The sequence below is a fragment of the Anneissia japonica genome, unplaced genomic scaffold (genome assembly GCF_011630105.1).
Source record: "Anneissia japonica isolate Jap-2015-1 unplaced genomic scaffold, ASM1163010v1 scaffold1949_len687591_cov173, whole genome shotgun sequence".
NCBI lineage: Eukaryota > Metazoa > Echinodermata > Crinoidea > Comatulida > Comatulidae > Anneissia > Anneissia japonica.
This window is the reverse complement of record NW_022754854.1, coordinates 552201-574494: the sequence shown is the minus strand read 5'-3', so window position 1 is coordinate 574494 and position 22294 is coordinate 552201. Positions and strand designations below refer to the sequence as shown.

At 32.8% G+C, this 22294-nt stretch overlaps 2 protein-coding genes across 2 annotated transcripts in view; both read left to right on the top strand.

Moving 5' to 3' along the window:
• Nucleotides 1–10634: 10634 nt before the first annotated feature.
• On the top strand, nucleotides 10635–18215 carry LOC117123271. The gene is made up of 5 exons (XM_033269127.1): nucleotides 10635–10682; nucleotides 15147–15277; nucleotides 15389–15459; nucleotides 15721–15799; nucleotides 18141–18215. Exons 2-5 carry the CDS (start codon nucleotides 15167–15169, stop codon nucleotides 18213–18215), a joined length of 336 nt encoding a protein of 111 aa, XP_033125018.1. The 5' UTR covers nucleotides 10635–10682; nucleotides 15147–15166.
• Nucleotides 18216–20227: 2012 nt separating this feature from the next.
• Nucleotides 20228–22294, top strand: part of LOC117123289 (transient receptor potential cation channel subfamily M member-like 2) — a 31071-nt gene continuing 29004 nt past the window's right edge. Inside the window, exon 1 of the mRNA XM_033269160.1 lies at nucleotides 20228–20308. Coding sequence (XP_033125051.1) covers nucleotides 20228–20308 — 81 coding nt within the window. The remainder of the gene's footprint in view (nucleotides 20309–22294) is intronic.

Genomic DNA, 22294 nt, shown 5'->3' with positions numbered 1-22294 from the left:
TCGTATTGTTTTCTATGTGGTGGGGGGGGGGTATCACATCAAGTCATAAATTACTAACCGGGAAAATTATTACCTTTGCCGCCACCCCCCTGACCCAAGACCCCTGTTACGCGCCTGCTTATAAGTGGGGCCCCCCCACTTTGAAAAACGTTCCGCCGGCCCTGTTTTAGATTATTGTACAGATTTGTACCACTATCTTTCTTATAACAGAATTGAATTAATTTGTACCTTGATGAATTATTTGTAGCAATTTGTCTTGTAATATAGAGAAATAATTTAAATCTTCTAGTTTTCTGCAAGTCTGTTAAACTACAATACATTATCACCATACCAAAGAGGATGTTAAAGTGCCAAATGTTCTTTCATTTTTATCTAGTGTCCTTTTAATTTCACAACATTAACTGTTAAATTTTTGAATAAGAATAAATAGCTGTAAAATTGTTTTAAAGTAATATGAATTGTGATGATTGTGTTTTAAATAGTTAAAATTACTGGTGTTTTCATAAGGTACTGGAGCAGGTATGAGTAGAGATGAGGGCAAGCCTAAACAAACTCAAATGTTTCGAAACACATTTCCTGGTTACGGTTCATTAATATGCAAATTCTCGCACCTGGCTAATCCCGCTAGTCTGAACGGCCAGCATAGTTAAGCCAGGTTTAATGTTGACCACGAGCTTGTGCTTCTATAAACTACAATTTCATTCGTGAAAATAACCAACAAAATGAAAAGCTATAGCAAATAAAAATTTACGATTTTTATAAAAAATGATGTTCTTATATAACATTAAACTGTCATTTTGACAATGTTGGACTAGGGTGCACAAAACGACCACTTGAGTAGATACAGAAATTTTATTTATTTTTTCTGCGAAGTGAGTCCCATGAACCACCGGACACCACATCATGGGTAAAATTAATGTTGAAATAACGAATATAATTTCAGTCTAATGTCAGTGCAACAATTCAACAACTCATTAGGCCTTGGTAACCACCGCACGACCGCGATTTTCATCGCAACTGACCTAATAATAAAAAAATAAAACCACAAATTAAAAATTCGATTTTCCTGTGACAAAAACACACAAACATTCACGCATACAGAAAATAAATAGAAGCTAATACTACTACTAAGTGCTACTGAACTATGCTCTAATAGTAACATATCAACAATAATTTGCGTCAGAAAATTCAATAGGGATGTTTTGCCCTCCTAAATAAAACATCCAGATAGAGCAAAAACACCATCCCTTTTTATCAATTACTTAAATAGTCATGACCTGCTATTTGAATGTAAAACTTCAAACACAATGATCAGGTCTACAGGTGAGTCAAATCAATATCATACAGTCAGTTCATTTCCGAGATTTCACATTTAGAAGTTGTGATTATCGTTGACATATACCACTTCTTAAAAGTTTACCCTTGGCAATATTATTATTTCCAAAATTAAATTCCAAAATAAGGATTGAGTTAATGGTTAGGTTGAAGAATCATTGTGATACAGACAACCAATAGCATGCTTTCAACCCGAATAACCGATATGAAGAGGAACTTCAAAATTTAAGAACTCAACACATGGCAAGTTCTAGCTAGATGAAGGGGACATTTCTGAACCGTTTACTAATATCGATAATGATGTAGGCATAGTGGATGCTACCGATGATGATTAAGTGTCCAGTTAATGAACTTTAAGCCCTGTCAAGACCCAAATTTTATTTGGCATTCCTAAATATGATCATGATGCCATCCCCACGACCTTACAAGCACGCCAGACTAAGACCTTCCCACCGTTCGCCATGGCTTATTAATAGGTCCATAGTCAGGGAAGAGATGAAATATTATTTTAAAAGTATTAAGTGCTAAGTGCAGTGACCAAGTCATGAGTTTGTAGATTATTTCGTTTACACCACATGAATTTGTTATTGTTCTACGTTTTGGTCTCCTCAATGAATACATTTAGAGTGTGTTTTGCCAATGTCATTTAATTTTGTATACACAAAATACAAATACAAAATGTTAGGCCTATAATAGTTTTTAACGCAACAGAAACTGAACGCGTATTTCAGGGCATCTATCAAGTTTAGTGATTCGGGAGAGTGCTATCCAACATATCTTCCCTTCCTATCGCCGCATTATTTATTGTCCCTCACTTTCGACTATTCTGAGAAACTGGTACCCTCTCGATTAAATATTTTAGACATCACTACATTCCAGCTTATGCTTACATGCATATTAAAGTGTTTAGTTTGATGGCACCAAGGAAATGAAACCAACTAAGCGTGGAGATATGTAATTTTGCTGTTATAGGCTTATGTCTATCCGGGATGCACGTCGCATTCTTCCAAATCACACGAATCTTGAAAGACTTCCTTATAATGAAAAGAATTGTAGTAGGCCTACGTCTCCCTCAAATTGCAGACCACATTTGCGACCGGGGGATTCAATGGTCTTTAGCAGTTTTGGTCTGTAATTAGAATAATAAAGACAATAGAAATTTGTAAATTCAATTACTGACCATAATTACATACAATTCCGTAACCAGCTATTGGGACAGTTGGGACAGTCCCACACAATTTTTCTAATGGGTCCACAAAGAATGGGTCTACATTTTAATAATGGGTCCAGATTTCTCATATTTTGTGTAAAATGGGTCAATTTTAAAAAAAAATGGGTCCAAATTATTCATATTTTTGCATAAAATTGGATAACTTTTAAGAAAATAGGTCCATATTATTTGAATTTATACGTAAAAGTGGGTGCACTCTGATATTGTCCCACACTGTTTGAAAATCCTGGCTACGGCATTGATTACACAATTATTTTGGAATGTCTGTCTGTGAATCCGTTCTCTTATGTTTCTGATATACCGTATATAATATACCAGTTGGTTAAAGCGTCTCGTAGACAACTGAAGGTCCCGGGTTCGAATCTCGGTTTGGGAAACTTGTTCGTACTCGCACATTCCCTTTCTTTGCCCAAAAGGAAATTTGTTGAGTTAGCATAGCTCATAAAATACTAATACAGAACATGTAGCGCTAGGTACACATTGGCGTAACAAAAAGGTACGAGTCCCCACGCTAAGGCTTCTTCGGGGCACTACTGGAGCCGCCCCTGGCATTACCACGAACAACGACATAACATACAATTTGGGACCATTAGGTCGATAGAGTTTGCTAAGTGGTCCCTTTAAAATATTTTAGACATCACTACATTCCAGCTTGTACTTAAAGTATGCGTATTAACTACGTTTTCAAAAAATTAGAACTTCATTTTGGGAAACTAGATCTACATTTTGAGAAATTTACGCCTAGGTTTTGATAAATTAGACATTGAATTTTGCAATTACATTTTGATTTTAACATGGACTTTTGCTGCGTATGGCACCCCATAGTATTTATCCTAGATAACTTCCCTAAAAAATGAATGGGCTATAAGCCTAATTGTTCCGGTTTTTAAAAAATAGAAAAGAACAATCCAGAAAATTGCCGAGGGATCTCCTTAATTCCAATTTTAGGAAAAATTTTCTTTCAAATTCTCAGCTCAAGATTAACAAAATTTACAGAAGATAATAGTATTTTGTTTGAGGAACAAGCAGATTTTCGAAAAGAGTATCAAATATCTGATAATATATTTATTTTGGATACTAGCCTATTATTTCTAGATGGGGTTTAAGTTGCGTCTATGTGGTATTGAAAAACATATGTGTTGAGGAATTTAGTTTACATTCTAGGCTAAGGTTATTCATTCTGTATAAAAAAGAAGTAAATTTAAGTTATCATTATACAAATATTAGTAATTTTCAACGCAGACGGTTATTGACAAAGTTAAGATTAGGGATTTTGGAACTAGAGATTGAAAAAGGGAGGTGGGAAAATATTGATAGAGACAAAATGAACAATTTATTTATTTTTATCCATCTATTAACAAGCTCGGTTTATTATTTTCAAAAATATGTCCATACTAATCTGATTTAAAAGCAAATATATTCCACAATTTATTTATTTATTTATATCTAGTAACAAGCTCGGTTTATTATTTTTAAATACAAAATATATTAATATTTAGCAAAATACGTCTACTTTACGTTTGAAAAAAGGAAGAATGTATTATGTTACAGTAAATTATGTTTTGTATTAGGGCCGATGGTCCATGTACTTGAATAAATTACTTGAATAAATTCCCTGTATAAAGAAAGAAAGTAAAGTATTTGCAACTGAATTTGAACTTTAAAATGTAAGTTGGAATGTTGTTAGTTTTGTTTAGCTATTTGGAGAAACCTTTCTTGAATTGTAAATTGAATTATATTTCTTAATTTTTTATATGAATTTACTACCTTTTATATGTTGCAGTGTATAAACAAAGATTTTCTGATGTAATTTTTTTTATATATTGGACCAATAAAAATTGAATTGAATAAGAATATTGTCTGCCGATGGCACCAGCGTGATAATGTTCACGAGATAGCAGCTCTATTAATAGTGGTGGCGCGTACAGTTTGTGACGAATAATGTATGAATTGATAACATATTTCCGGAGAGGATGAAGATTTCTTTATATTTACTGTTATCTATTATTTTTAATTATGAAAATATTCAGGACACTTTTAAAGTTCAAAATTATTATAACATGAAGACCGGAGATATATGTCTTTTCGATTACGTCAATTGTCACGAATGCATCCTCACACTCATGGCGAGAAAAATAAATAAGGTTGCTACCCCAAGTTGAGCTCATCTATGAAATTGCACAGCATCTTAATTTATAGGTTATACCGGTACTTTATCAATATATTTTTAAAGATGTTTATGCAAGACTTTAAGAAGAAATAATCCAACTATAAGAGGGCGTGATAGCCCATTGTTTTCGAAGAGGCTAGTCATAGTTTATAATGGTGAACGATCACTTTCTTTTTTGGAGTTTTAATTCTATATTGAATTTATTAGCTATTATATACCGTATATCCACATAAGTAAACAGATGCAATAACAAGTTGAAGTCTAACGAAACGTCTTTTACTTCTCACTCAGTGGCGTATCTAGATATTTGACAGCTTCAGCCGTGAAAGTATTTAAAAATACACGTGAAACAATATACAGGTTTACCATCAACTTTAATATTGCATTGTAACTGTATAGTACTGTAGTAACCAAACTACTGTGTAGCTAGGGTGTGTACTAGACAATACATACCAAGTACGTTGGCATGCAACAACACATAGCAGTGGCCATTCCCCCTGGGGTAAGGCATGGAACTTTCTATTTGACATCAAAATTCTCCCCATTTAAAAAAATATATTAATAATTTACAGGGGCGTCGGAAGCTATTTGTATTGGTCTGGCCAAATATACATAATCATCATTGCATTAACATGACTTCTTTTCATTAGCTTTGTCTTTGTCTATAGCTCAACACACGCACTATTCTATTATATCAATCATTCATACTTGTACTAAATATATCATTTAACCATTCATGCTTTATCATTTATATTTGTCACCATGGGATTTCATAAATATTAACATACGTACAAGTAATAGTAGTTAAACATTGATTTAACAGTAGAAATGATATATTTAAAAATGATGTTTTACACTAGCCGATGTATTACCATACGGCCTGCTAGTATGTTGAAAAATACTCTAAAAGAATTGACACGTATTCGTCTCGAACCAGGGCCATGCCATATCTCAGCTACGGGTTGTACGCATGTGTATTGGGCGGCCTGGACCATGCCATAGTAATTTTTTAATCAAAAAAGTATAAATTTTAATTTATTGATTGATAAGTAGGCCTATCTATCAGTTAATAAGTATCAAATCAAAATTGCTGATTTTCCCTTGCGTTTGTCCTACCACCCTGACCGGGACTGTTGTAGGGCCTGAGTAGAACCCATGTAGAAACGTACAGTACCTTATTCTAATATTGACCCTCCACACAAAGTTGATGGCCCTGATTTCTATTGCTCTGTTGAGTACTTATCACCTGGTAGATCTGTCCATATGATGGGAATACCTACATACATGGTCCTCCTGCCATTAATAAATCAAAAATTTACTAAATAATAATACTAAAAAATATACTAGCAGTCTGTTATTTGAAAATCTAACGTATTCACCTAGCTTAATTCATAAGACATTTGATAGGTTTACTAAATAATGCATAGCATATTGTACCTTGTGCCCCTGTGTATTCATAACACGTTAATTTATTTAGGCTTCATCTTTTTATAGGCTATGTATTTCACAGTCAACTCGTATAAATATAATAGGCGCACATTCATTTTTATTCATATTGCATTATATACGGTAATATAATTTTGTTTCTGTTTCTTGCATTTTCATTTATTTATGGAGGAATATGCATACTGTATCCTGTGTATACATAACACATGTTTTATTTAATTAGCATGCTGTCATTATTTTATAGCAAAATGCTAGGTTTTTTTAAATATAGTTTTAATCTTTACTAAAATGGCTGGTCTGTTTCTGAGATAAACAGAGTAAATTTTAAACAGTGATTTTTATTTTGACTTTTTACTACTTTGCTATTTTAAATTGTTAATATCTTAACGTATTTCTCGTCATTGCCAAGTTGTTTTGTCGTGTGATTATATCCTTCTTAACCAAGACTGTTGCAAAGGAAAAACAAATTCATATTTTAAAATGGACAATAAAGTGTTCTTTAATCTAGAATCATTTTTTAGGTATTTCACAACATCTGTCAACTTGTATAAATATAATAGACTTATAGTCATTGTTATTCATATTGCATTATATAATGTGTTCGTGTTTCTTGCACTTTATTTATTCATTTATTGAGGAATAAGCATCTTATTTCATATAATTACGGAATTGATAAGAAATTTTGAACAATTTATTTATATAATTTTTGCAATACACTGTGTTTCATATTATTTTAAAAATTAATTGTGATTTGGTCATTATTTTTCTAGATATAGCATTCTTAAACTGTGTGATGACTGCACTCTCGAAAAAGGGCCCATCGGAACCTAGTTTCACCACTGGGAAGTGGCAGGTCCCAGCCGGCTCCCTCCAAATTTGAATGTGCAAGTTATGTTTGATTGCGTCAGAGAAAGTAGAATTTGGCTTACAAACGTTATTTAGTTGTAAATTATTGGTCCGGCCAAAACCGGACCAGCCTGACCGCTTCCGACGCCCTTGATTTAGCAAAATACGTCTACTTTTCGTTTGAAAAAAGAAAGAAGTGTATTATGTTACAGTAGATTATGTTTATTATTAGGGCCAATGGCCCTTGTACTTGAATAAATTCTTTGAATAGGTGAAAGAAAATAAAGTATAGGCAACTGAATTCGAACTTTAATTATAAGTTGGAATGTTGTTAATTTTGTTTAGCTATTTGGAGAGAAATCTTCCGGTAGTGTAATATTACAATTTTATTTAACCTTTCTATTTAAATTGTAAATTGAATTGTGTTTCTAAATTTTTTATATATTGAATTTACTACCTTTTATATGTTGCAGTGTATAAACAAAGATTTTCTGATGTATTTTTTAAATATATTAGACCAATAAAGATTGAATTGAATTGAATAAGAATATTGTCTGCTGATGGCACCAGCGTGATAATGTTCACGAGATAGCAGCTCCATTAATAGTGATGGCGCGTACAGTTTGTGACGAATAATGAATGAATTGATAACATATTTCCGGAGATGTTGAAGACTTCTTTACATTTACTGTTATCTATTATTATTAATTATGAAAATAATCAGGACACTTTTAAAGTTCAAAATTTTTATAACATAAAGACCGGAGATATATGTCTCTTTGATTACGTCAATTGTCACGAATGCATCCTTACACTCATGGCGAGAAAAATAAATAAGGTTGCTACCAAAAGTTGAGCTTATCTATGAAATTGCACAGCATCTTAATTTATAGGTTATACTTTATCAATATATTTTTAAAGATGTTTATGTGAGACTTTAAGAAGAAATAATCCAACGTCGCGTTTAGTTTCAATAAAAATAACAAAAAATAAACACTAAAAGAAGATGGTTGCATGTTGCATTTTATGGACAACTAGCATTAAGTTCAGGTGCTGTCGTTTTTGATAGCATTTTCATATAATTTCTTTATAACAGAAAACTATTTAGAAACCACTAAAATGTGATGCCCCTCACAGCATTGGGGAGGGGCAGTTAAAGTAAAGTTTTACTGTAACTCATTGAGAAACACAAAACCGACTGTGCTTGACGAAAATCGGCTGTGTTTGTTAACCGACTGTGCCTAAAAACCGTATGTTTGAAATCGACTCTTTTTGAAAGGTGCCATTTTAACGTTTCATATAAAACCAAATGCGAAAGTACGTTTAATGTTGCTCACCTGGACAGACAATGCGGAAGTACATAAGTAAACCATTATACCAGGCCCTAGCGTGACTTAATTTGTGGGAGGTTCGTTTCAGTGGAAAGTGGACCCTTATCTCCGATACTCTGGTATGGAGAACATTGTAAATATATCAATTTTTCGATTTTAAATGCAGACCTTCTCCAGTTTTTGGGCGGTTCGTCGTAACCACCTTACCCGCCTACGCTGCCTGTATACCTCAATTCGCTAGTTCTAAAGAGGTCCTCGGTAAATTACTGTGATTGCAGGCCCCGAAATAAGCGTAACTATTATTAATATTATTATTATTATTATTATTATTATTATTATTATTATTATTATTATTATTATTATTATTATTATTATTATTACTATTATTATTATTATTATTATTATTATTATTATTATTATTATTATTATTATTATTATTATTCTATATGTTATTTTTACTCATAATAAACAAAAATTCTTTCTTTATTAAGTTTGTATTTCCAGTGGCAGATTTAAAAAAATGTGTGTGGTGGATAGCCCAGCAAACCCTTAAATATTTGGGGTGGTCTTAGATCCTCCATTTAGGCCCCCTCTATTTTACATTCTTTGGAACGCCATTGATTTTCATAGACATAAATTCGTAAAGTGAACACTAGGTGCAGTATATTACAGCCGATGCCTGTCCAGCACTTGCAATTCTGAGGTTTAGTGCAGTATACGAACAGAAACAGAAACAGAAACACAAATAATACATACTTGTTTTCTGTCTATAAAATCAATCGTACTGATAATTAATTGTTTATTTTGGACAACAAGCGTAAACTTATATCAGTAGCAGTAATGATGTCAAACTTGATAATTCTTGATTATATTGATTACAATTGGTGAACGCATTAACTGAATTTTGAAGTAAATCTCTAATGTCGGGTATTCCTGTGTTACATGGATTCTAAATTGAACAAATCAAGGTTTACAGTAATTAGACATTACATATTTAATATTATGTTTATGTATTACACATTTGAATTATAATTATTAAAAAAAAATCATACATATACTTAATGTTCTACCCCTTGAATATTATTTATTTCCTGCCTTGATTTATGCATTGTGTGTGTGGTTCTATGTTTTCTTAATAACTTAGGACACGGGTGATCATCATACTGATTAACCTGAAAATGCATTATAGACACTAATTACTCCAGGTATAGAATCAATAATATAATTCTAAATCATATTACTGTACATACATTAGAGTTTAATGTTGTTTTAACTGTTTTGTACGGTTGTACTTCCTGCTGGGCATATTCCTTATATTAATCTTGAGTTTATAACTTATTGTGTATCTCTATTTTATGCAGTTTTATATATTTAAAAAAATATATAATAAAAAATGTATATTTAAATCTCTTTAACTTCTATCTATTTTTGGTCAACTTTAATTAACAAAATACAGAACAGTGATCCTTAATCAATGTAGAGAAGCCTGTAAAATTCAGGTAATCGAACATGCAATAATGTGCATTGTAGTGTGTGCTATTTTGTATTCCAGTGTAACAATTGCCAAGTTTGACACTTTGCTAAGTTTTTTTTTAGTAGGCAATGGTATCTTAACTATTTTGTTTGCACATTAAAAGAAAATAAAAACAGTATTCCCCGTTAGGCGACGTATTTGGCCCTTTTGGAAACCCGCCATACCGTGCCCAAAATTATGCAGTTTTTACGCATGCGCTAGAGTTTTGCGTTGTAAAGAAACTCAATCTATGACGAGTATTTCCTCCATGGAATACTAATCACACACAAACTAATTTTCGAGTATCAAGCATTCTCTCAGTCTAAATGGATGAATGTCATATTTACTGATTTAAAGTATAAATATTACATATACTGTATTTATATACAAATAATGTATCTATATTTCAAGCATATGGGCCTACATAATGTTTAGATGTGCAAATAAGAATATACAAATGTATCGAATAAAATCAATATTTAAGAAGACTTTGCGATACTGTGTTTCCTCCATGAAACGGAAAGGTATTCCGATTACAGATATAATAGTGTGCTTCTCATGTGTATACACACATTATATAGGCCCTACCTATTTACAAAACAAAAATATAGTGGTGAACCTGCACAAACCGCAAGCCCAATGCCTCTGAAATGGTTGGCTATATTTAATAAAACGTCATTGATCTTGTTTTGTATCCGTTCATGCGTTCTGCCTAGTGGGTGGAGCTAACAAAGCTTGGAACACTTAATTGTTGTGTTGTCCATTGATCTCTTCAGTAACATCTCGATGGTCTGATACATCTGAAATGCGGTAAGTACCATTTAAAGAACACATGCCTATTATCATTAGTATATCTGTTGCTATTATCGAATCTCCGTTAGAGCCGAAATTTGATCAGTAAACTTTTCATTCAATTAAATTTATTTATTTGACCAAGTTGAAAAAAACCAGTACAATAAAAAACAAGCAGGGCTACAGCCGGCAGAAGAACAAGTTCAATTTATATACCAAAATGTTTGTATAATGTTAGCTTTCAGAAATTGCATCATCTTAAAATTGCTGTTAATTTTGTTTAACTTAACTTTAGTATTGGAAAATGTTCTCTACCTCGAGTGTAAAAACTAATTAGTTCAGTAGAAATGGCACAAGTATCTTACTTCTAAAATAAAATGGTAACTAATTATTTTTTAATCTATAATAGAACTTGAAATTTGTGAATATCATTGACGTTCAATAGGTTAAGATTTTTAAATAACTGATGATCAGAGTGTGCATTGAATTTACTTTTGGCAATAATTCTAACAGCCTTTCTCTGTAAGTTACGTAAGTCTGGCAGTATGGTGACCCCAAAGTAAAATTTCGTAATTCATGAGACAAAATTAATGATAAATATAAATAGTTTTGGCGGAAGAAAATGCTTAGGCCTAAGCTTGTTTGAAATTCCTACTGATTTGGATATTTTCTTTCCAATATTGAAATGACTGCCCTATTTTAAGTGCTTAATGATTATAATACCAAGGAAGTTAATTTCCTCAACAATTTTAATCTGTACCCTCAATTATTAATTTAGGGAGTTCTATCCTTTTTTGTGGTTGATAAAAAATACTTGGCGTTTAGTTTTCTTTATATTTAGAGAAAATGAATTTAAATGTAACCATTGCAACACTTTGCTAAGGTCTAAATTGACATTTTAATGTTTCAAAAACCCTCGCCTCTGAATGAGGAGACTGCCACACCTTGCTAAGGTCTAAATTGACATTGTAATTTTTCAAAAACCCTCGCCTCTGAATGAGGAGACGAGGGTATTGCAATAGCACGCGTCTGTCTGTGTGTGCGCATATCTGCTGTGGTGTGTTTTGTCCTTTCGGTCGCATAATTCAAAAACTACTGAATTGATTGACTTTAAAGTCTTCCACTCTGACTAAGGCCTATTACATGTATCTCGGTCCTCATCGAAGTTGGTTCTGGTCGGAAGTAAAATGTAGATTTAAGAAGGTTATATATTTTTCGGTTGAATTCAATTCAGGCCAGCGGACTAGAAGCAGTCCGATTGAAAATTCAATAGTTTCTTCCTTGTAGCATGATTATATTTTTCCAGAAAGTTTCATTCAGGAGTTGATCAGTTGTTGGGATAGGCCTTTCTGATGGGACGTTTACTGTTAAATGGCCCTCATGTCCACACAATACTCCTGATCGTCACAAAAATTTAATCATTTCATTATTGGACCTTGACAAACCTTTATGCAAAGTTCAATTTTGCTATTGATTAGTTTTTTATATTTAGGTCTGAGACTTTAGAACTTTAAATGCCCCTCAAATTCACATCCGAAATGGGATCGCCACCAGCACTTTATATTTCTTTCTTGTAAATTAAATTTCACGGAAGTTTCATTCAGATCAGTTGATTACTTTTTCAAATATTTGGTCTTGGACGTTTTTTCTTTAAATGGTCCTTATATTCACCCCCTACGCCAGATCGTCACCAAAAGTTAATCTTTGAAGAAATATACCATTAAAACCCAGTCAGAGTACGTCAGAAATTCAAATGACCCTCGAATTTACACCCTAAACTGGACCGTCACCAACACATAACTTTGTAACTGGTTAAAGTTGTATTCAGATCAGTTGACCAGTTCTTAAAATATCTTGTGTAGAGTGTTTTTCCTCAAAATGGATGCGAAATGGCTTTCAAAAATCCAATGAATGAAAGTTTTGGAATCCTTGGGTAGTCAATACAAAATACTAATCTTGAACAATCTGTTGAATTCGAGAAAATAATAAAAACATTTGAAAAGTAAACTTTCCGAGAAATGGCCGATATGTCGATACACCATCTTTGTTTTCATACGCACATTCTAAAAACCCACTTCGAAAAAAAACCGCGTCTATTTTTCCGACTGTAAGTGATTTTTTATTGGTCAATATCGAATTGCCATTTTTCACGAATAATCTCACCTACGAAAACATAAACAAGATGCCAAACGCCTGTTGTAGGTTGTTGCAACAGTTTGTTTGTTCTCTTTCCAAACAAGAATAAAGATATAGAAACGTTTAATAAGTGGGTAAAGTTTGTAAGTACAATGAGGAATAATTACGTTTGGAAACCATGCACAAGTTATACAGCAGCAACTTTTTACCACAGAAGATAAAATGAAATAGGCCTAGGCCTACCCTCTCATGCAGGAGATCAGAAATGGGCAAACGGGGGGTGAACTGAAAGTAATGTTCAGGCTGGAATCGAAAGCTTCTCCTACCACCGGCGCGGCAAGGAAAGGAAAATGATGAAAAGATGAAGTTCAAGAAAGGCCATCCTAAAGTTAAAAAAGAGATCTGATTACCGCTGAAGACGGGACGTTGAAAGTGTAAATGGGCCTAGACCTAGTTTTTGCACAGAAAATCGCTGGGAAATTGGGTGAGCAAAATTAATCTTAGGGCCTAGGTCTAGGGATTACTATTATTATTTACATTCAGTGGCGTAACGCCTATGCTCTATCATGCGGCGGTCCGCAGGGCCCCGGATTCTAGAGGCCCCAAAGGGGCATTACCCAGGTTCCTCGATTTAGCACCCTGACCAAAAAGGACTGATAAATAATAATGTGTCTTTGAAATCGACTGTAAGGCATATATAATATTGTAACGATTACAGAAAGGGGCCCCGTTGGCCCGACGGGGCCCCCCTCTTGGCATAAAGGGGCCCCACCAAATTTGTCAAAAAATGGAAATAAAAAGAAAATTTATATTCACAATTTTAAGTCTGTGAAGTGCCATTTCCGGCCATCTAAAGGTGCCATATTCATAAATTTTCTTACTTCAGCCCCAACTATGGTGGGTATGAGGTGGTAGGCCTATAGACTCTCCAACTGTGAAAGTTCCTCCCTGTCCTCAATTCTCTGGATCCATTTTATATCATTTATTCGTCGTTAAAAACATTTAGAATAACAATGCACATCTAAAATCCCACGATGGAATTGGTGACCTGGACCAAAAAAAAAAGCCTCCAGTTTCAGAAATACACAGGGCCCCTGGCCCCATCGTTACTTCACTGTTTAAATTTAGTAGGGTGGGTCTAGGCCTACGACTAGTTGGATCATAGAGGTATCAGGCGCGGATCCAGGATTTTCCCTGAATCTTATGATCAGCTTTTTATATGGTGTCTGGATCTCTTTGTATTTCTTGGGTCTCATCCGCCACTGCATGGGGGATCCTCTAACGCTCATGTGACGTACGGTAGTTGTTAAAACAAATATTGCTTTTTACGGAATTTCTATAAGAAAAGATAAACGAACAAGTTCTTCATACGTGCCAACCGTTCCGATTTAATCGGGATCGTCCCGATTTCCGATATCAAAAACACCAAAAGATCGGGACGTCCCTATTTTTAGAATTAAAAAAAATTACATTGTAAGAGAAGTATCCACTACTTGCCAGTATGATGAAGGGAAGTCCGTAGTTTCCCGGGTATAATCCATTCCCACCCCCATGAATGCGAAATTGGCCCGATTTGGGGGTGGGGGAGGGTGAGATTATACCCGGGGTAAATAGTTAGCATTGTAGAATTTTTTTGGACTCAGTCCATATATAACAGTATAAGGGCTATGCAATGTTATAATAAGATATGCCAATGCTCATTTTAGAGTTTCTGGTTTACCTTGCTGATGTGTCGTTGATGATACGACAAAATATTCAACATTTATTCTTGTGGATTTATATTACTTTATTAGTCATCTTAATACGCTTTATCTATTACAATGAGAGTGAAAAATCAAGCTATATTTGTTTGACTTATGTTTCTGGTTTATTCAATACGGTTATCTTTTCCACCTTTGGATACTAGCTTAGGTCTATATGAATTTTCATTTTCACAAATAATTTTTATTTCTCAATTAATTTTTGTGGTTATTAGAAAAACCAGGAAAAAGGTGACTACTTCGAATTTGAGCAATTCTACCACCGTTGTTTTCTGCTTGGAATTTATTGTAAATAAAACAAAGAATGTTTCATCCATCATTCATAATCATAGCTCGTAAACAAGTTTTATTTATAAATACTTCTTTAAAAATATGTTGAAGATCCAAATATAAAAAAGACAGGCCTAATTAAAATAAAATATACTTAAAGTACATAAATTATTAATTAAATGTCAGAGTGAGAATTTGTACATGAATTAACCTTTTGGTAGCTTATTCAAAGATCATGGCATTTATTTACAATTGCACCAGATATCTAAGCCAATGTATATTCTATAATTTTAACACCGTGATATTTTATTGATAGAACTGATCAAATATTTGAAGATGTCCCGAAGGTTTTTTAGAAGTTGCTCTTCAAGTGACCGCAGCGGAATCAGCGATGAAGATGGTGCTTCAATGAGTGTTTTTTACATTCCGTCAGTTATTCCAACCCAGGTAAGTTGTGCCTTATCTATTTTAATGTTTAATATATTCTATAATGTTCCTGACAAATATGTTGATTGTTGTTGTTTACGTCTTATGTAAATGTATTACTCGTATAAATAGGAAGACAATTGGATCGCCTCCAAAATTAAGAAGAAAGAGTGTGCACGATATGTTGAAGACCAAAACGAAAAGTAAGTCATAATACCTTTTAGTAAATTGCTTTCAATTATTACACGGATGTTATCAAATTTATTAAAATTTACGGTTTGTTGATTAGACTGTCTGCATTAGACTGTCTCTGTAATTTAGTAGTGATATGATCTCCTGAATATATTTCCTATTATTTTCAAATGTACAGATTTTTTATCGACACCATATAGAAAAAATACAAATGACCAATGGCTAAAACGACTCTTATATTTAGTTATTTATTTATTTGGTATTTTGTACAGATGTCATTGTGGTAGGCGAATGAGTGAACATTTCATAGAAGAGACACAGAGCATCCAATCAGGCAATCAGGCATTAGAGGTAAAGTTTGGAGGTTAATAGATAAACTATATGAAAAAGTAACAGGTAGTGTACAGATGGGTAGAATTGACACAGATACATTTGAGATTCATCAGGGGGTTAAACAAGGCTACGTATTATCACCAATTCTATTTAATATTTTTATTAATTAAATTAAGAAATTACTTGTTTCACATGATTTGGGTGTAAGGTTTGATGGAAATTGGTTAGGTGGTTTATTCTGGGCAGACGATATCGCAGTGCTTGCAAACAATGAATTTGAATTGAACAAACGCTGTATTTAGCCTATACTTTTGCTAATGAATGAAAACTTAATTTTAATTTTAAGAAATCAAATCTATTAGTAATTGGAAAACGTATGAAGGAGAGAAGAAAAAGGAAGGAGAAAAATGGAAATTAGGAAATGGCTATATTAATGAAGCCGATTCATATAATTACTTAGGTGTGCTTATTTCTTGAAATTTAAATGATCACAAGCAATTTGAAAATGTTGTAAAGATTGATTGCTTATATCAAGTCTATTATTGACAATTTCGATAATTTCATAGGGTATATTTTGGTGATATTCTTTGGAGGACAATTGCCCTCCCTTCAATTAATTATGGGTCAGATGTATGGTGTACCACAAATAAACCAGATATAGATAAAATAGAAAAACTTCAATTACAGATGGCTACTTATATTCTAAAGGCCACCACGATCTGTAATTTATGGTGAACTTGGCTGGATACCAATTCAAATCATGCATGATATTTCTCGGGTTAAATATTTTGGTCGCTTAATTAAAATGGAATCATATCATTGACTAAGAATACTTTTTAATGCAACTAAACTTTTTGATTGTGATCCTAAAGAATTTCGTTTCCGTTTATTAAATGTCTTTATGATATCTTTACGAAATGTGAATCAAAGGACCTTCTAGAATACCTATTTAATAATTGTGACAATACATATTGGGTTAATCCTTTAATTGATAAAATAAAAGGAATATTTAATAATGAATGGAAAGAGAATGTTGCTAGTAAGACATCTCTCACAGACTTTGTTCTATTTAAGGACACAATAAAAATTGTAAAAGATTTATTAGATAAATTAGATTTTGAAGGAGTACCCCTAAAATTTAAACTTCGCTGGAACACGTTGCCTTTGGATAACAGATTATCTAGATGGTCTGAAGAAAATGATGGTTTTTGTACACTTTCTAACATTAATCAAGAGGAAACTTTAAGACACTTTCTGTTTATTTGTCTTGCTCTTTCAAACATAAGATTAGAAGAGTTGGACAAGCTTGAACATGCATTAATGAATTATAATAATATCTGGAATGAATTCTCAAACTCTACTATCGACAATAAACTGCATTATGTTTTAGGATCAACAGCTATTCCTCTACCTAATAAAGTAGAGCAGATTTTTGATAAATTTTGTAAACTTTATGCAAAGAGAGCTTGAAAAAAGAGATCAGAAATTAAGCATGTTCAATCCTTATTGTAAATTAAGTTCTGTATTGCTGAACATTGTGTATTATTTTTGTTATTATGTAGCTAGTCTTAATTGTTATTTAGTTAGAGACAGGAGAAAGCTCTTTGAACTTTCTTGGTTTCCAAGGGCTACCTGCTCTCTCATTTCTGTGACCTGCATTTGTTTTTAGTTAAGAGTTCATATGTGGTTTTATGTATATTTTTATATGCATATTTCTCCTTTTTATGTATTTGTTAAGTTAAGTTTGTACCTTTTTATTTATGAACGCACCGATTGCCATTGAGTGCCACCGATCTAAAGGTGTAAGTTCAAATGATTAAAGTTAAAGTAAACACTGGGATAAACGGATAGATGTGCAAGAGTATCTAAATTATTCATTTGGAGAGATAGACTTTTTAATCGAATCGGCATCATCTTCTAAAGTGGCACATTTACGTATTAGATGTCAATGGTAAAATCTAAAAGAGCCTCAAATATTTCATCTGCTTATTTTTAAACAATGATCAGTTAAGTTATCTTATATATCAATGAGACAGTTGAATTGAGAGCCGAAATTTTAAGTCTGCGGTGTGCATTGTGCTTGTGTCTGGAAGCAATATTCTTTATCCACAATGTAACCCATGAGTATTATTATTAAGTATTAATTGTTATAATATAATAATAATATTTTATATTAAATTTTCCAATACAAATTATTAATTGTAACTGTTATCTTTTAGAGAATGTCCCTTATATCAACATGTATATTTTTTTATTTACCATATGTTGTTAACCTTTCTTTTAGTGTGTTCGATTAATATCCATCCTGACAAGTTTGTTGTTTTATTGTTGTTTACGCCTTATGTTAATGTATTTATAGGAAGAAAAATGGATCGCCTCCAGAATTAAGAAGAAAGAGTGCACACGATATGTTGAAGACCAAAACGGAAAGTAAGTCATAATACCTTTTAGGTATTTTGCTTTCAATTATTACACGGATGTTATCAAATTTATTAAAATTTACGGTTTGTTGATTTTATATGCGAAAGTCTACATTAGCCTGTCTCTGTAATTTAGTAGTGATATAATCACCTGAATAGCCTGAATATATTTCCTATTAATTTCAAATGTACAGATTTTTTATCGACACAATATGGAAAAAAATACAAATGACCAATGGCTAAAACGACTCTTCCGAAAAGATGGTGCGCTATTAGAAACATAAGATCAACAGGATAACATTTATTGTTCAATAAAACAACTAGAAGTTTGTTTTCCTGTATAAATACAAAGACACAAAGCAATTACAATTGAAATACAATTTATAAAAAATGTTTGAAAAGGTCATGCTGATATTAGGTGATAAAGTATATATTCCAGCCCTTTTTTTTGGGGGGGGGGGTGATGGAATTAAACCAGTGTTCCAAGAATATCAGGCAAATGGTTGAGCCACACCCACTAACACGCACATATACTTTTACCTACCGTCAACTATTTTAGTCGACTGCCGACTGAGCTACCAAGAAACAGAAATTCATCTAAATCTAATGTAGTATACATATAATAATTTGTATATACCCTTTCCTAACTTTTTTATAATTGTAGTGAGAGTTTCATTTCCAGACGTTTAGAGGTGACATAATGTTCATACAACTAAAAATAAGGAACTAGACAGTTATATAAGAGAAAGTTCCTGGGCGTTAGATCTGCACATATACCACAACGTATCCATTGTCTAATGGTGTGATACTCGCCTTGAAAGCAAGAGGTTGCAGGTTAATCACGCCAGAGACACTTATTCATACAACTGAAAATAAATAACATTTCGTTAAAAAATATCCTATTCGAGCACTGTTATTATTATTCATCTATTTGTATGTATATATCAGTGGCGTAGCAAAGGGGGTATTCAGGTACTAGTGTAATACCTTAAACATTTTAAAAAGTATGTTTTTATGTTCTCCCTATTTCGAAAAATAACGAACACAGCAACATTTAGCATTATTACGCAGATTTTACATTATAAGTGACACGATTGACCTTCCATAGAAAAGGTATTTGTATGACGTAAGTAATACCTAAACAGCTATTTTCACAATGGTACACGCATTTGTGGCGATACACCCACCTCATAATATTGTTTATAATGAATAAGTTATCAATAAGTGCCAGGAATATGGCACATCTAAAATGCATTTATGATTGCTTTGTTTGAAATCTCCGATTGCCAAACGCTGTGTGAAGGCGAATGATAGCTAGGAATTCGAGTCAACTCGGACCCAGTTAACTTTTCCCCACGTCAACTCGACCCCCAAGTCAACATGGCCCAATGTCAATTTGGGCCCAAGAAAACTTTGCCCTAATTCAACTTGGCCCCAAGAAGAAAACTCGGCCCCAATTTACTCTATATTTAGGAAATAATTACCAAAAAATATTTGAATACAAAGACGAACTATGCCAAAATGAGTGTTTAAATCGTTGCTATTGATTTTCTGTTTTTATTGTCATCCACATAACAATAATAACAACTGCATTAATAAAACATTTCTAAATAATATTATTAATAACAATAAAAAGAAGTAATATAGATTACTGCTTTTTATTATTAATAACAATAAAAAGCAGTAATATATATTATTATAATTATGCTTATTTCAAAGCCTACAATCACAGTGATGTAATCAAGTACGTCAGATAACGTCAGGGACTCCAAACCTACCTGAAAAATTGTAACAATCATGTATGTGGGTTATTAAGTTCAGCCGATCCCCAATTTCGAGCAAGCCTCCTCTTAAAAACTAATCCCTAGCTTGCATTACCATCGAAATCATGATAAAGAATGTACTTACTGTACTTCTTTTCGCACGGTACCCGTCATGGATAAATCAATATTTTTATGAATGCTATTCTGCACAAAATAAGTATAAGTGGGCATGTTTTATTTTCTTTTTTTTTCTTTGTCGACGGATGTCGACAAAGTACCCCCCTCGCCTCCCGGGGAAGGGGGATCTCCCAGTTAAAAAGGTCGAATTTCCCGATGAAAGCAAAGTAAGTGGGGCCAAGTTTGTGAAAAAGGGGGTTTCAGAGGGGGGAATTCGATTTTGACGATCTTAGAGAGTAATATATAGATGAGAAAAATCCAGTGATATTTAAGTTCACAAAAGGAAAAACAACGTTTGGAGAAATTATATTATAAAAACAAAACCTCCAAAAGAATATGCCTAATGCATTAGGTCTAGTATAGTAGAGACGACCTAGCCTCCAGGTATTCAACCTATTTAAGGTGGTGTGGCCAGCTCCAATCTTTTGAAACGAGAGGCCAATAATTCTGTACGTCCATTTTTTCAATGTCGGTGACAGATTTTTCGCTGACAGATGTTTTGTTTGTGGAGGACTGGTAGTCATCATGGAAAATCGTTATTTACACCTATACATACATGCATACCCACTTTTAATATGTAAATCATACAATATAAGATTCTGCTTAAAATATACATACAATCCCATAATAAACACATGTTCATCTTTTTATTAAATATTTTAGTACTATAGAAAATAAGAGTTTTTAATAAATAACATAATATAGGATTAAATGGCAATTTTTAAATTGGTACAAATTGAGATAAAAAGAAAGACAAGATACAAGATACAATGTAACTTTATTGCAAATTTAAGAAAAATTGAAACGTACAATATGATATTAAAATGTTTAAAATACACCAGAATATGACGTATTACATTATAAATTAATGGGTATATACAATTTAATAAATGAGGAATTAATCAAGTTGATTATATACAGATTGAATATGTTATTTTATAAAGAGGGCCTACAATTAGACACATAATAATAATAATAATAATAATAATAATAATAATAATAATAATAATAATAATAATAATAATAATAATAATAATAATAATAAGTCCATACTTCTATAGCACATTCAGCAAAAAAGCCTCAATGTGCTTTACAAAAAGAAAAGATAACAAGCAGTAAATAATTTTGACTTAAACTAAAACAGTTCAGAAAAAAAAAAAACATTTGCGCTGTCGGTATAAGTATCCAGAACAGGGCTCCACCCACCGATGTTAAAAACAACGTCGCTGTCACACTGATGCATCATTAACCACCCCAGATGAAATAAGGGAAAACATATCATGCATATTCAGCGTTGTTAAACAGAAAAGTTTTTAGTAGGGTTTTGAAAGACTGGATAGAAACAGCCGATTTGATGTACTGAGGAGGACCATTCCATAGTTTTAGGGCGACAATTGCAAACGAACGAGAGCCATTTAAACTCATCTTCATTTTCGGAAATTCGAGATTGAGTTTAGAAGAAGAGTTTCCGTCTCGGTACGCAAGTGAGAATTAGCTCTGAAATTTACGATGGAGAATGATTATGAATGGACTTGTATGTAAGAAGCAGGATCTTGAAAGCAATTCGCTGATTTAATATAAGGAAATGTACATAAAAACACTTGATCATACAATTAGGAAAACAATTATTCATTAATAAATATTAATTACCGGTATGTACAAAAATGGCACAATATTTTAATAAAATAACTATTGAACAAAGAAAATTATGATAGAGTAACCTGACCGAACCTAAAATATTAGCCGACCCCAAACATTTTTTATTTAGATTTTCACGATACAAGTTCATGTGAGCAAAGTGGGCGTGGTCGGGCATCACTCAAAATGTTTCAAAAGTGGTCCAAGGGCGAAAAATATGACAATTAGGGGCTTTAAAGGTTAATTGATAGGTTTCAAGGCCTTGGCTGAATATTGTGACATGGCTAAATATTGTGACAAAAAAAAAACTACCTACAGACGCAGATCTAGACCTTCAGCGAGGAAACTGTGTCGATAATGAACATTTTACTACCGAGGCTAGGCTAGGCCTAGGCTTTCGATGCAGGCTGTTTCATAATTTTGTGTACTGTATTCTACGAATTAAACGATTCTGCGAGAGTAAAAAAATGGTCATCCCGGCTGGGGAAATTTTTGTTTACACAGCAGGCTTATCT

What these genes read in the sequence shown, in the direction of transcription:
- LOC117123271 (XM_033269127.1), top strand. Translation starts at nt 15,167, where the DNA reads ATGTCCCGAAGGTTTTTTAGAAGTTGCTCTTCAAGTGACCGCAGCGGA. An exon ending in GTTGAAGACCAAAACGAAAA is followed by an intron (nt 15,460 to 15,720) that starts GTAAGTCATAAT and finishes TATTTTGTACAG; the next exon opens with ATGTCATTGTGGTAGGCGAA. An exon ending in CAGGCAATCAGGCATTAGAG is followed by an intron (nt 15,800 to 18,140) that starts GTAAAGTTTGGA and finishes ATGTATTTATAG; the next exon opens with GAAGAAAAATGGATCGCCTC.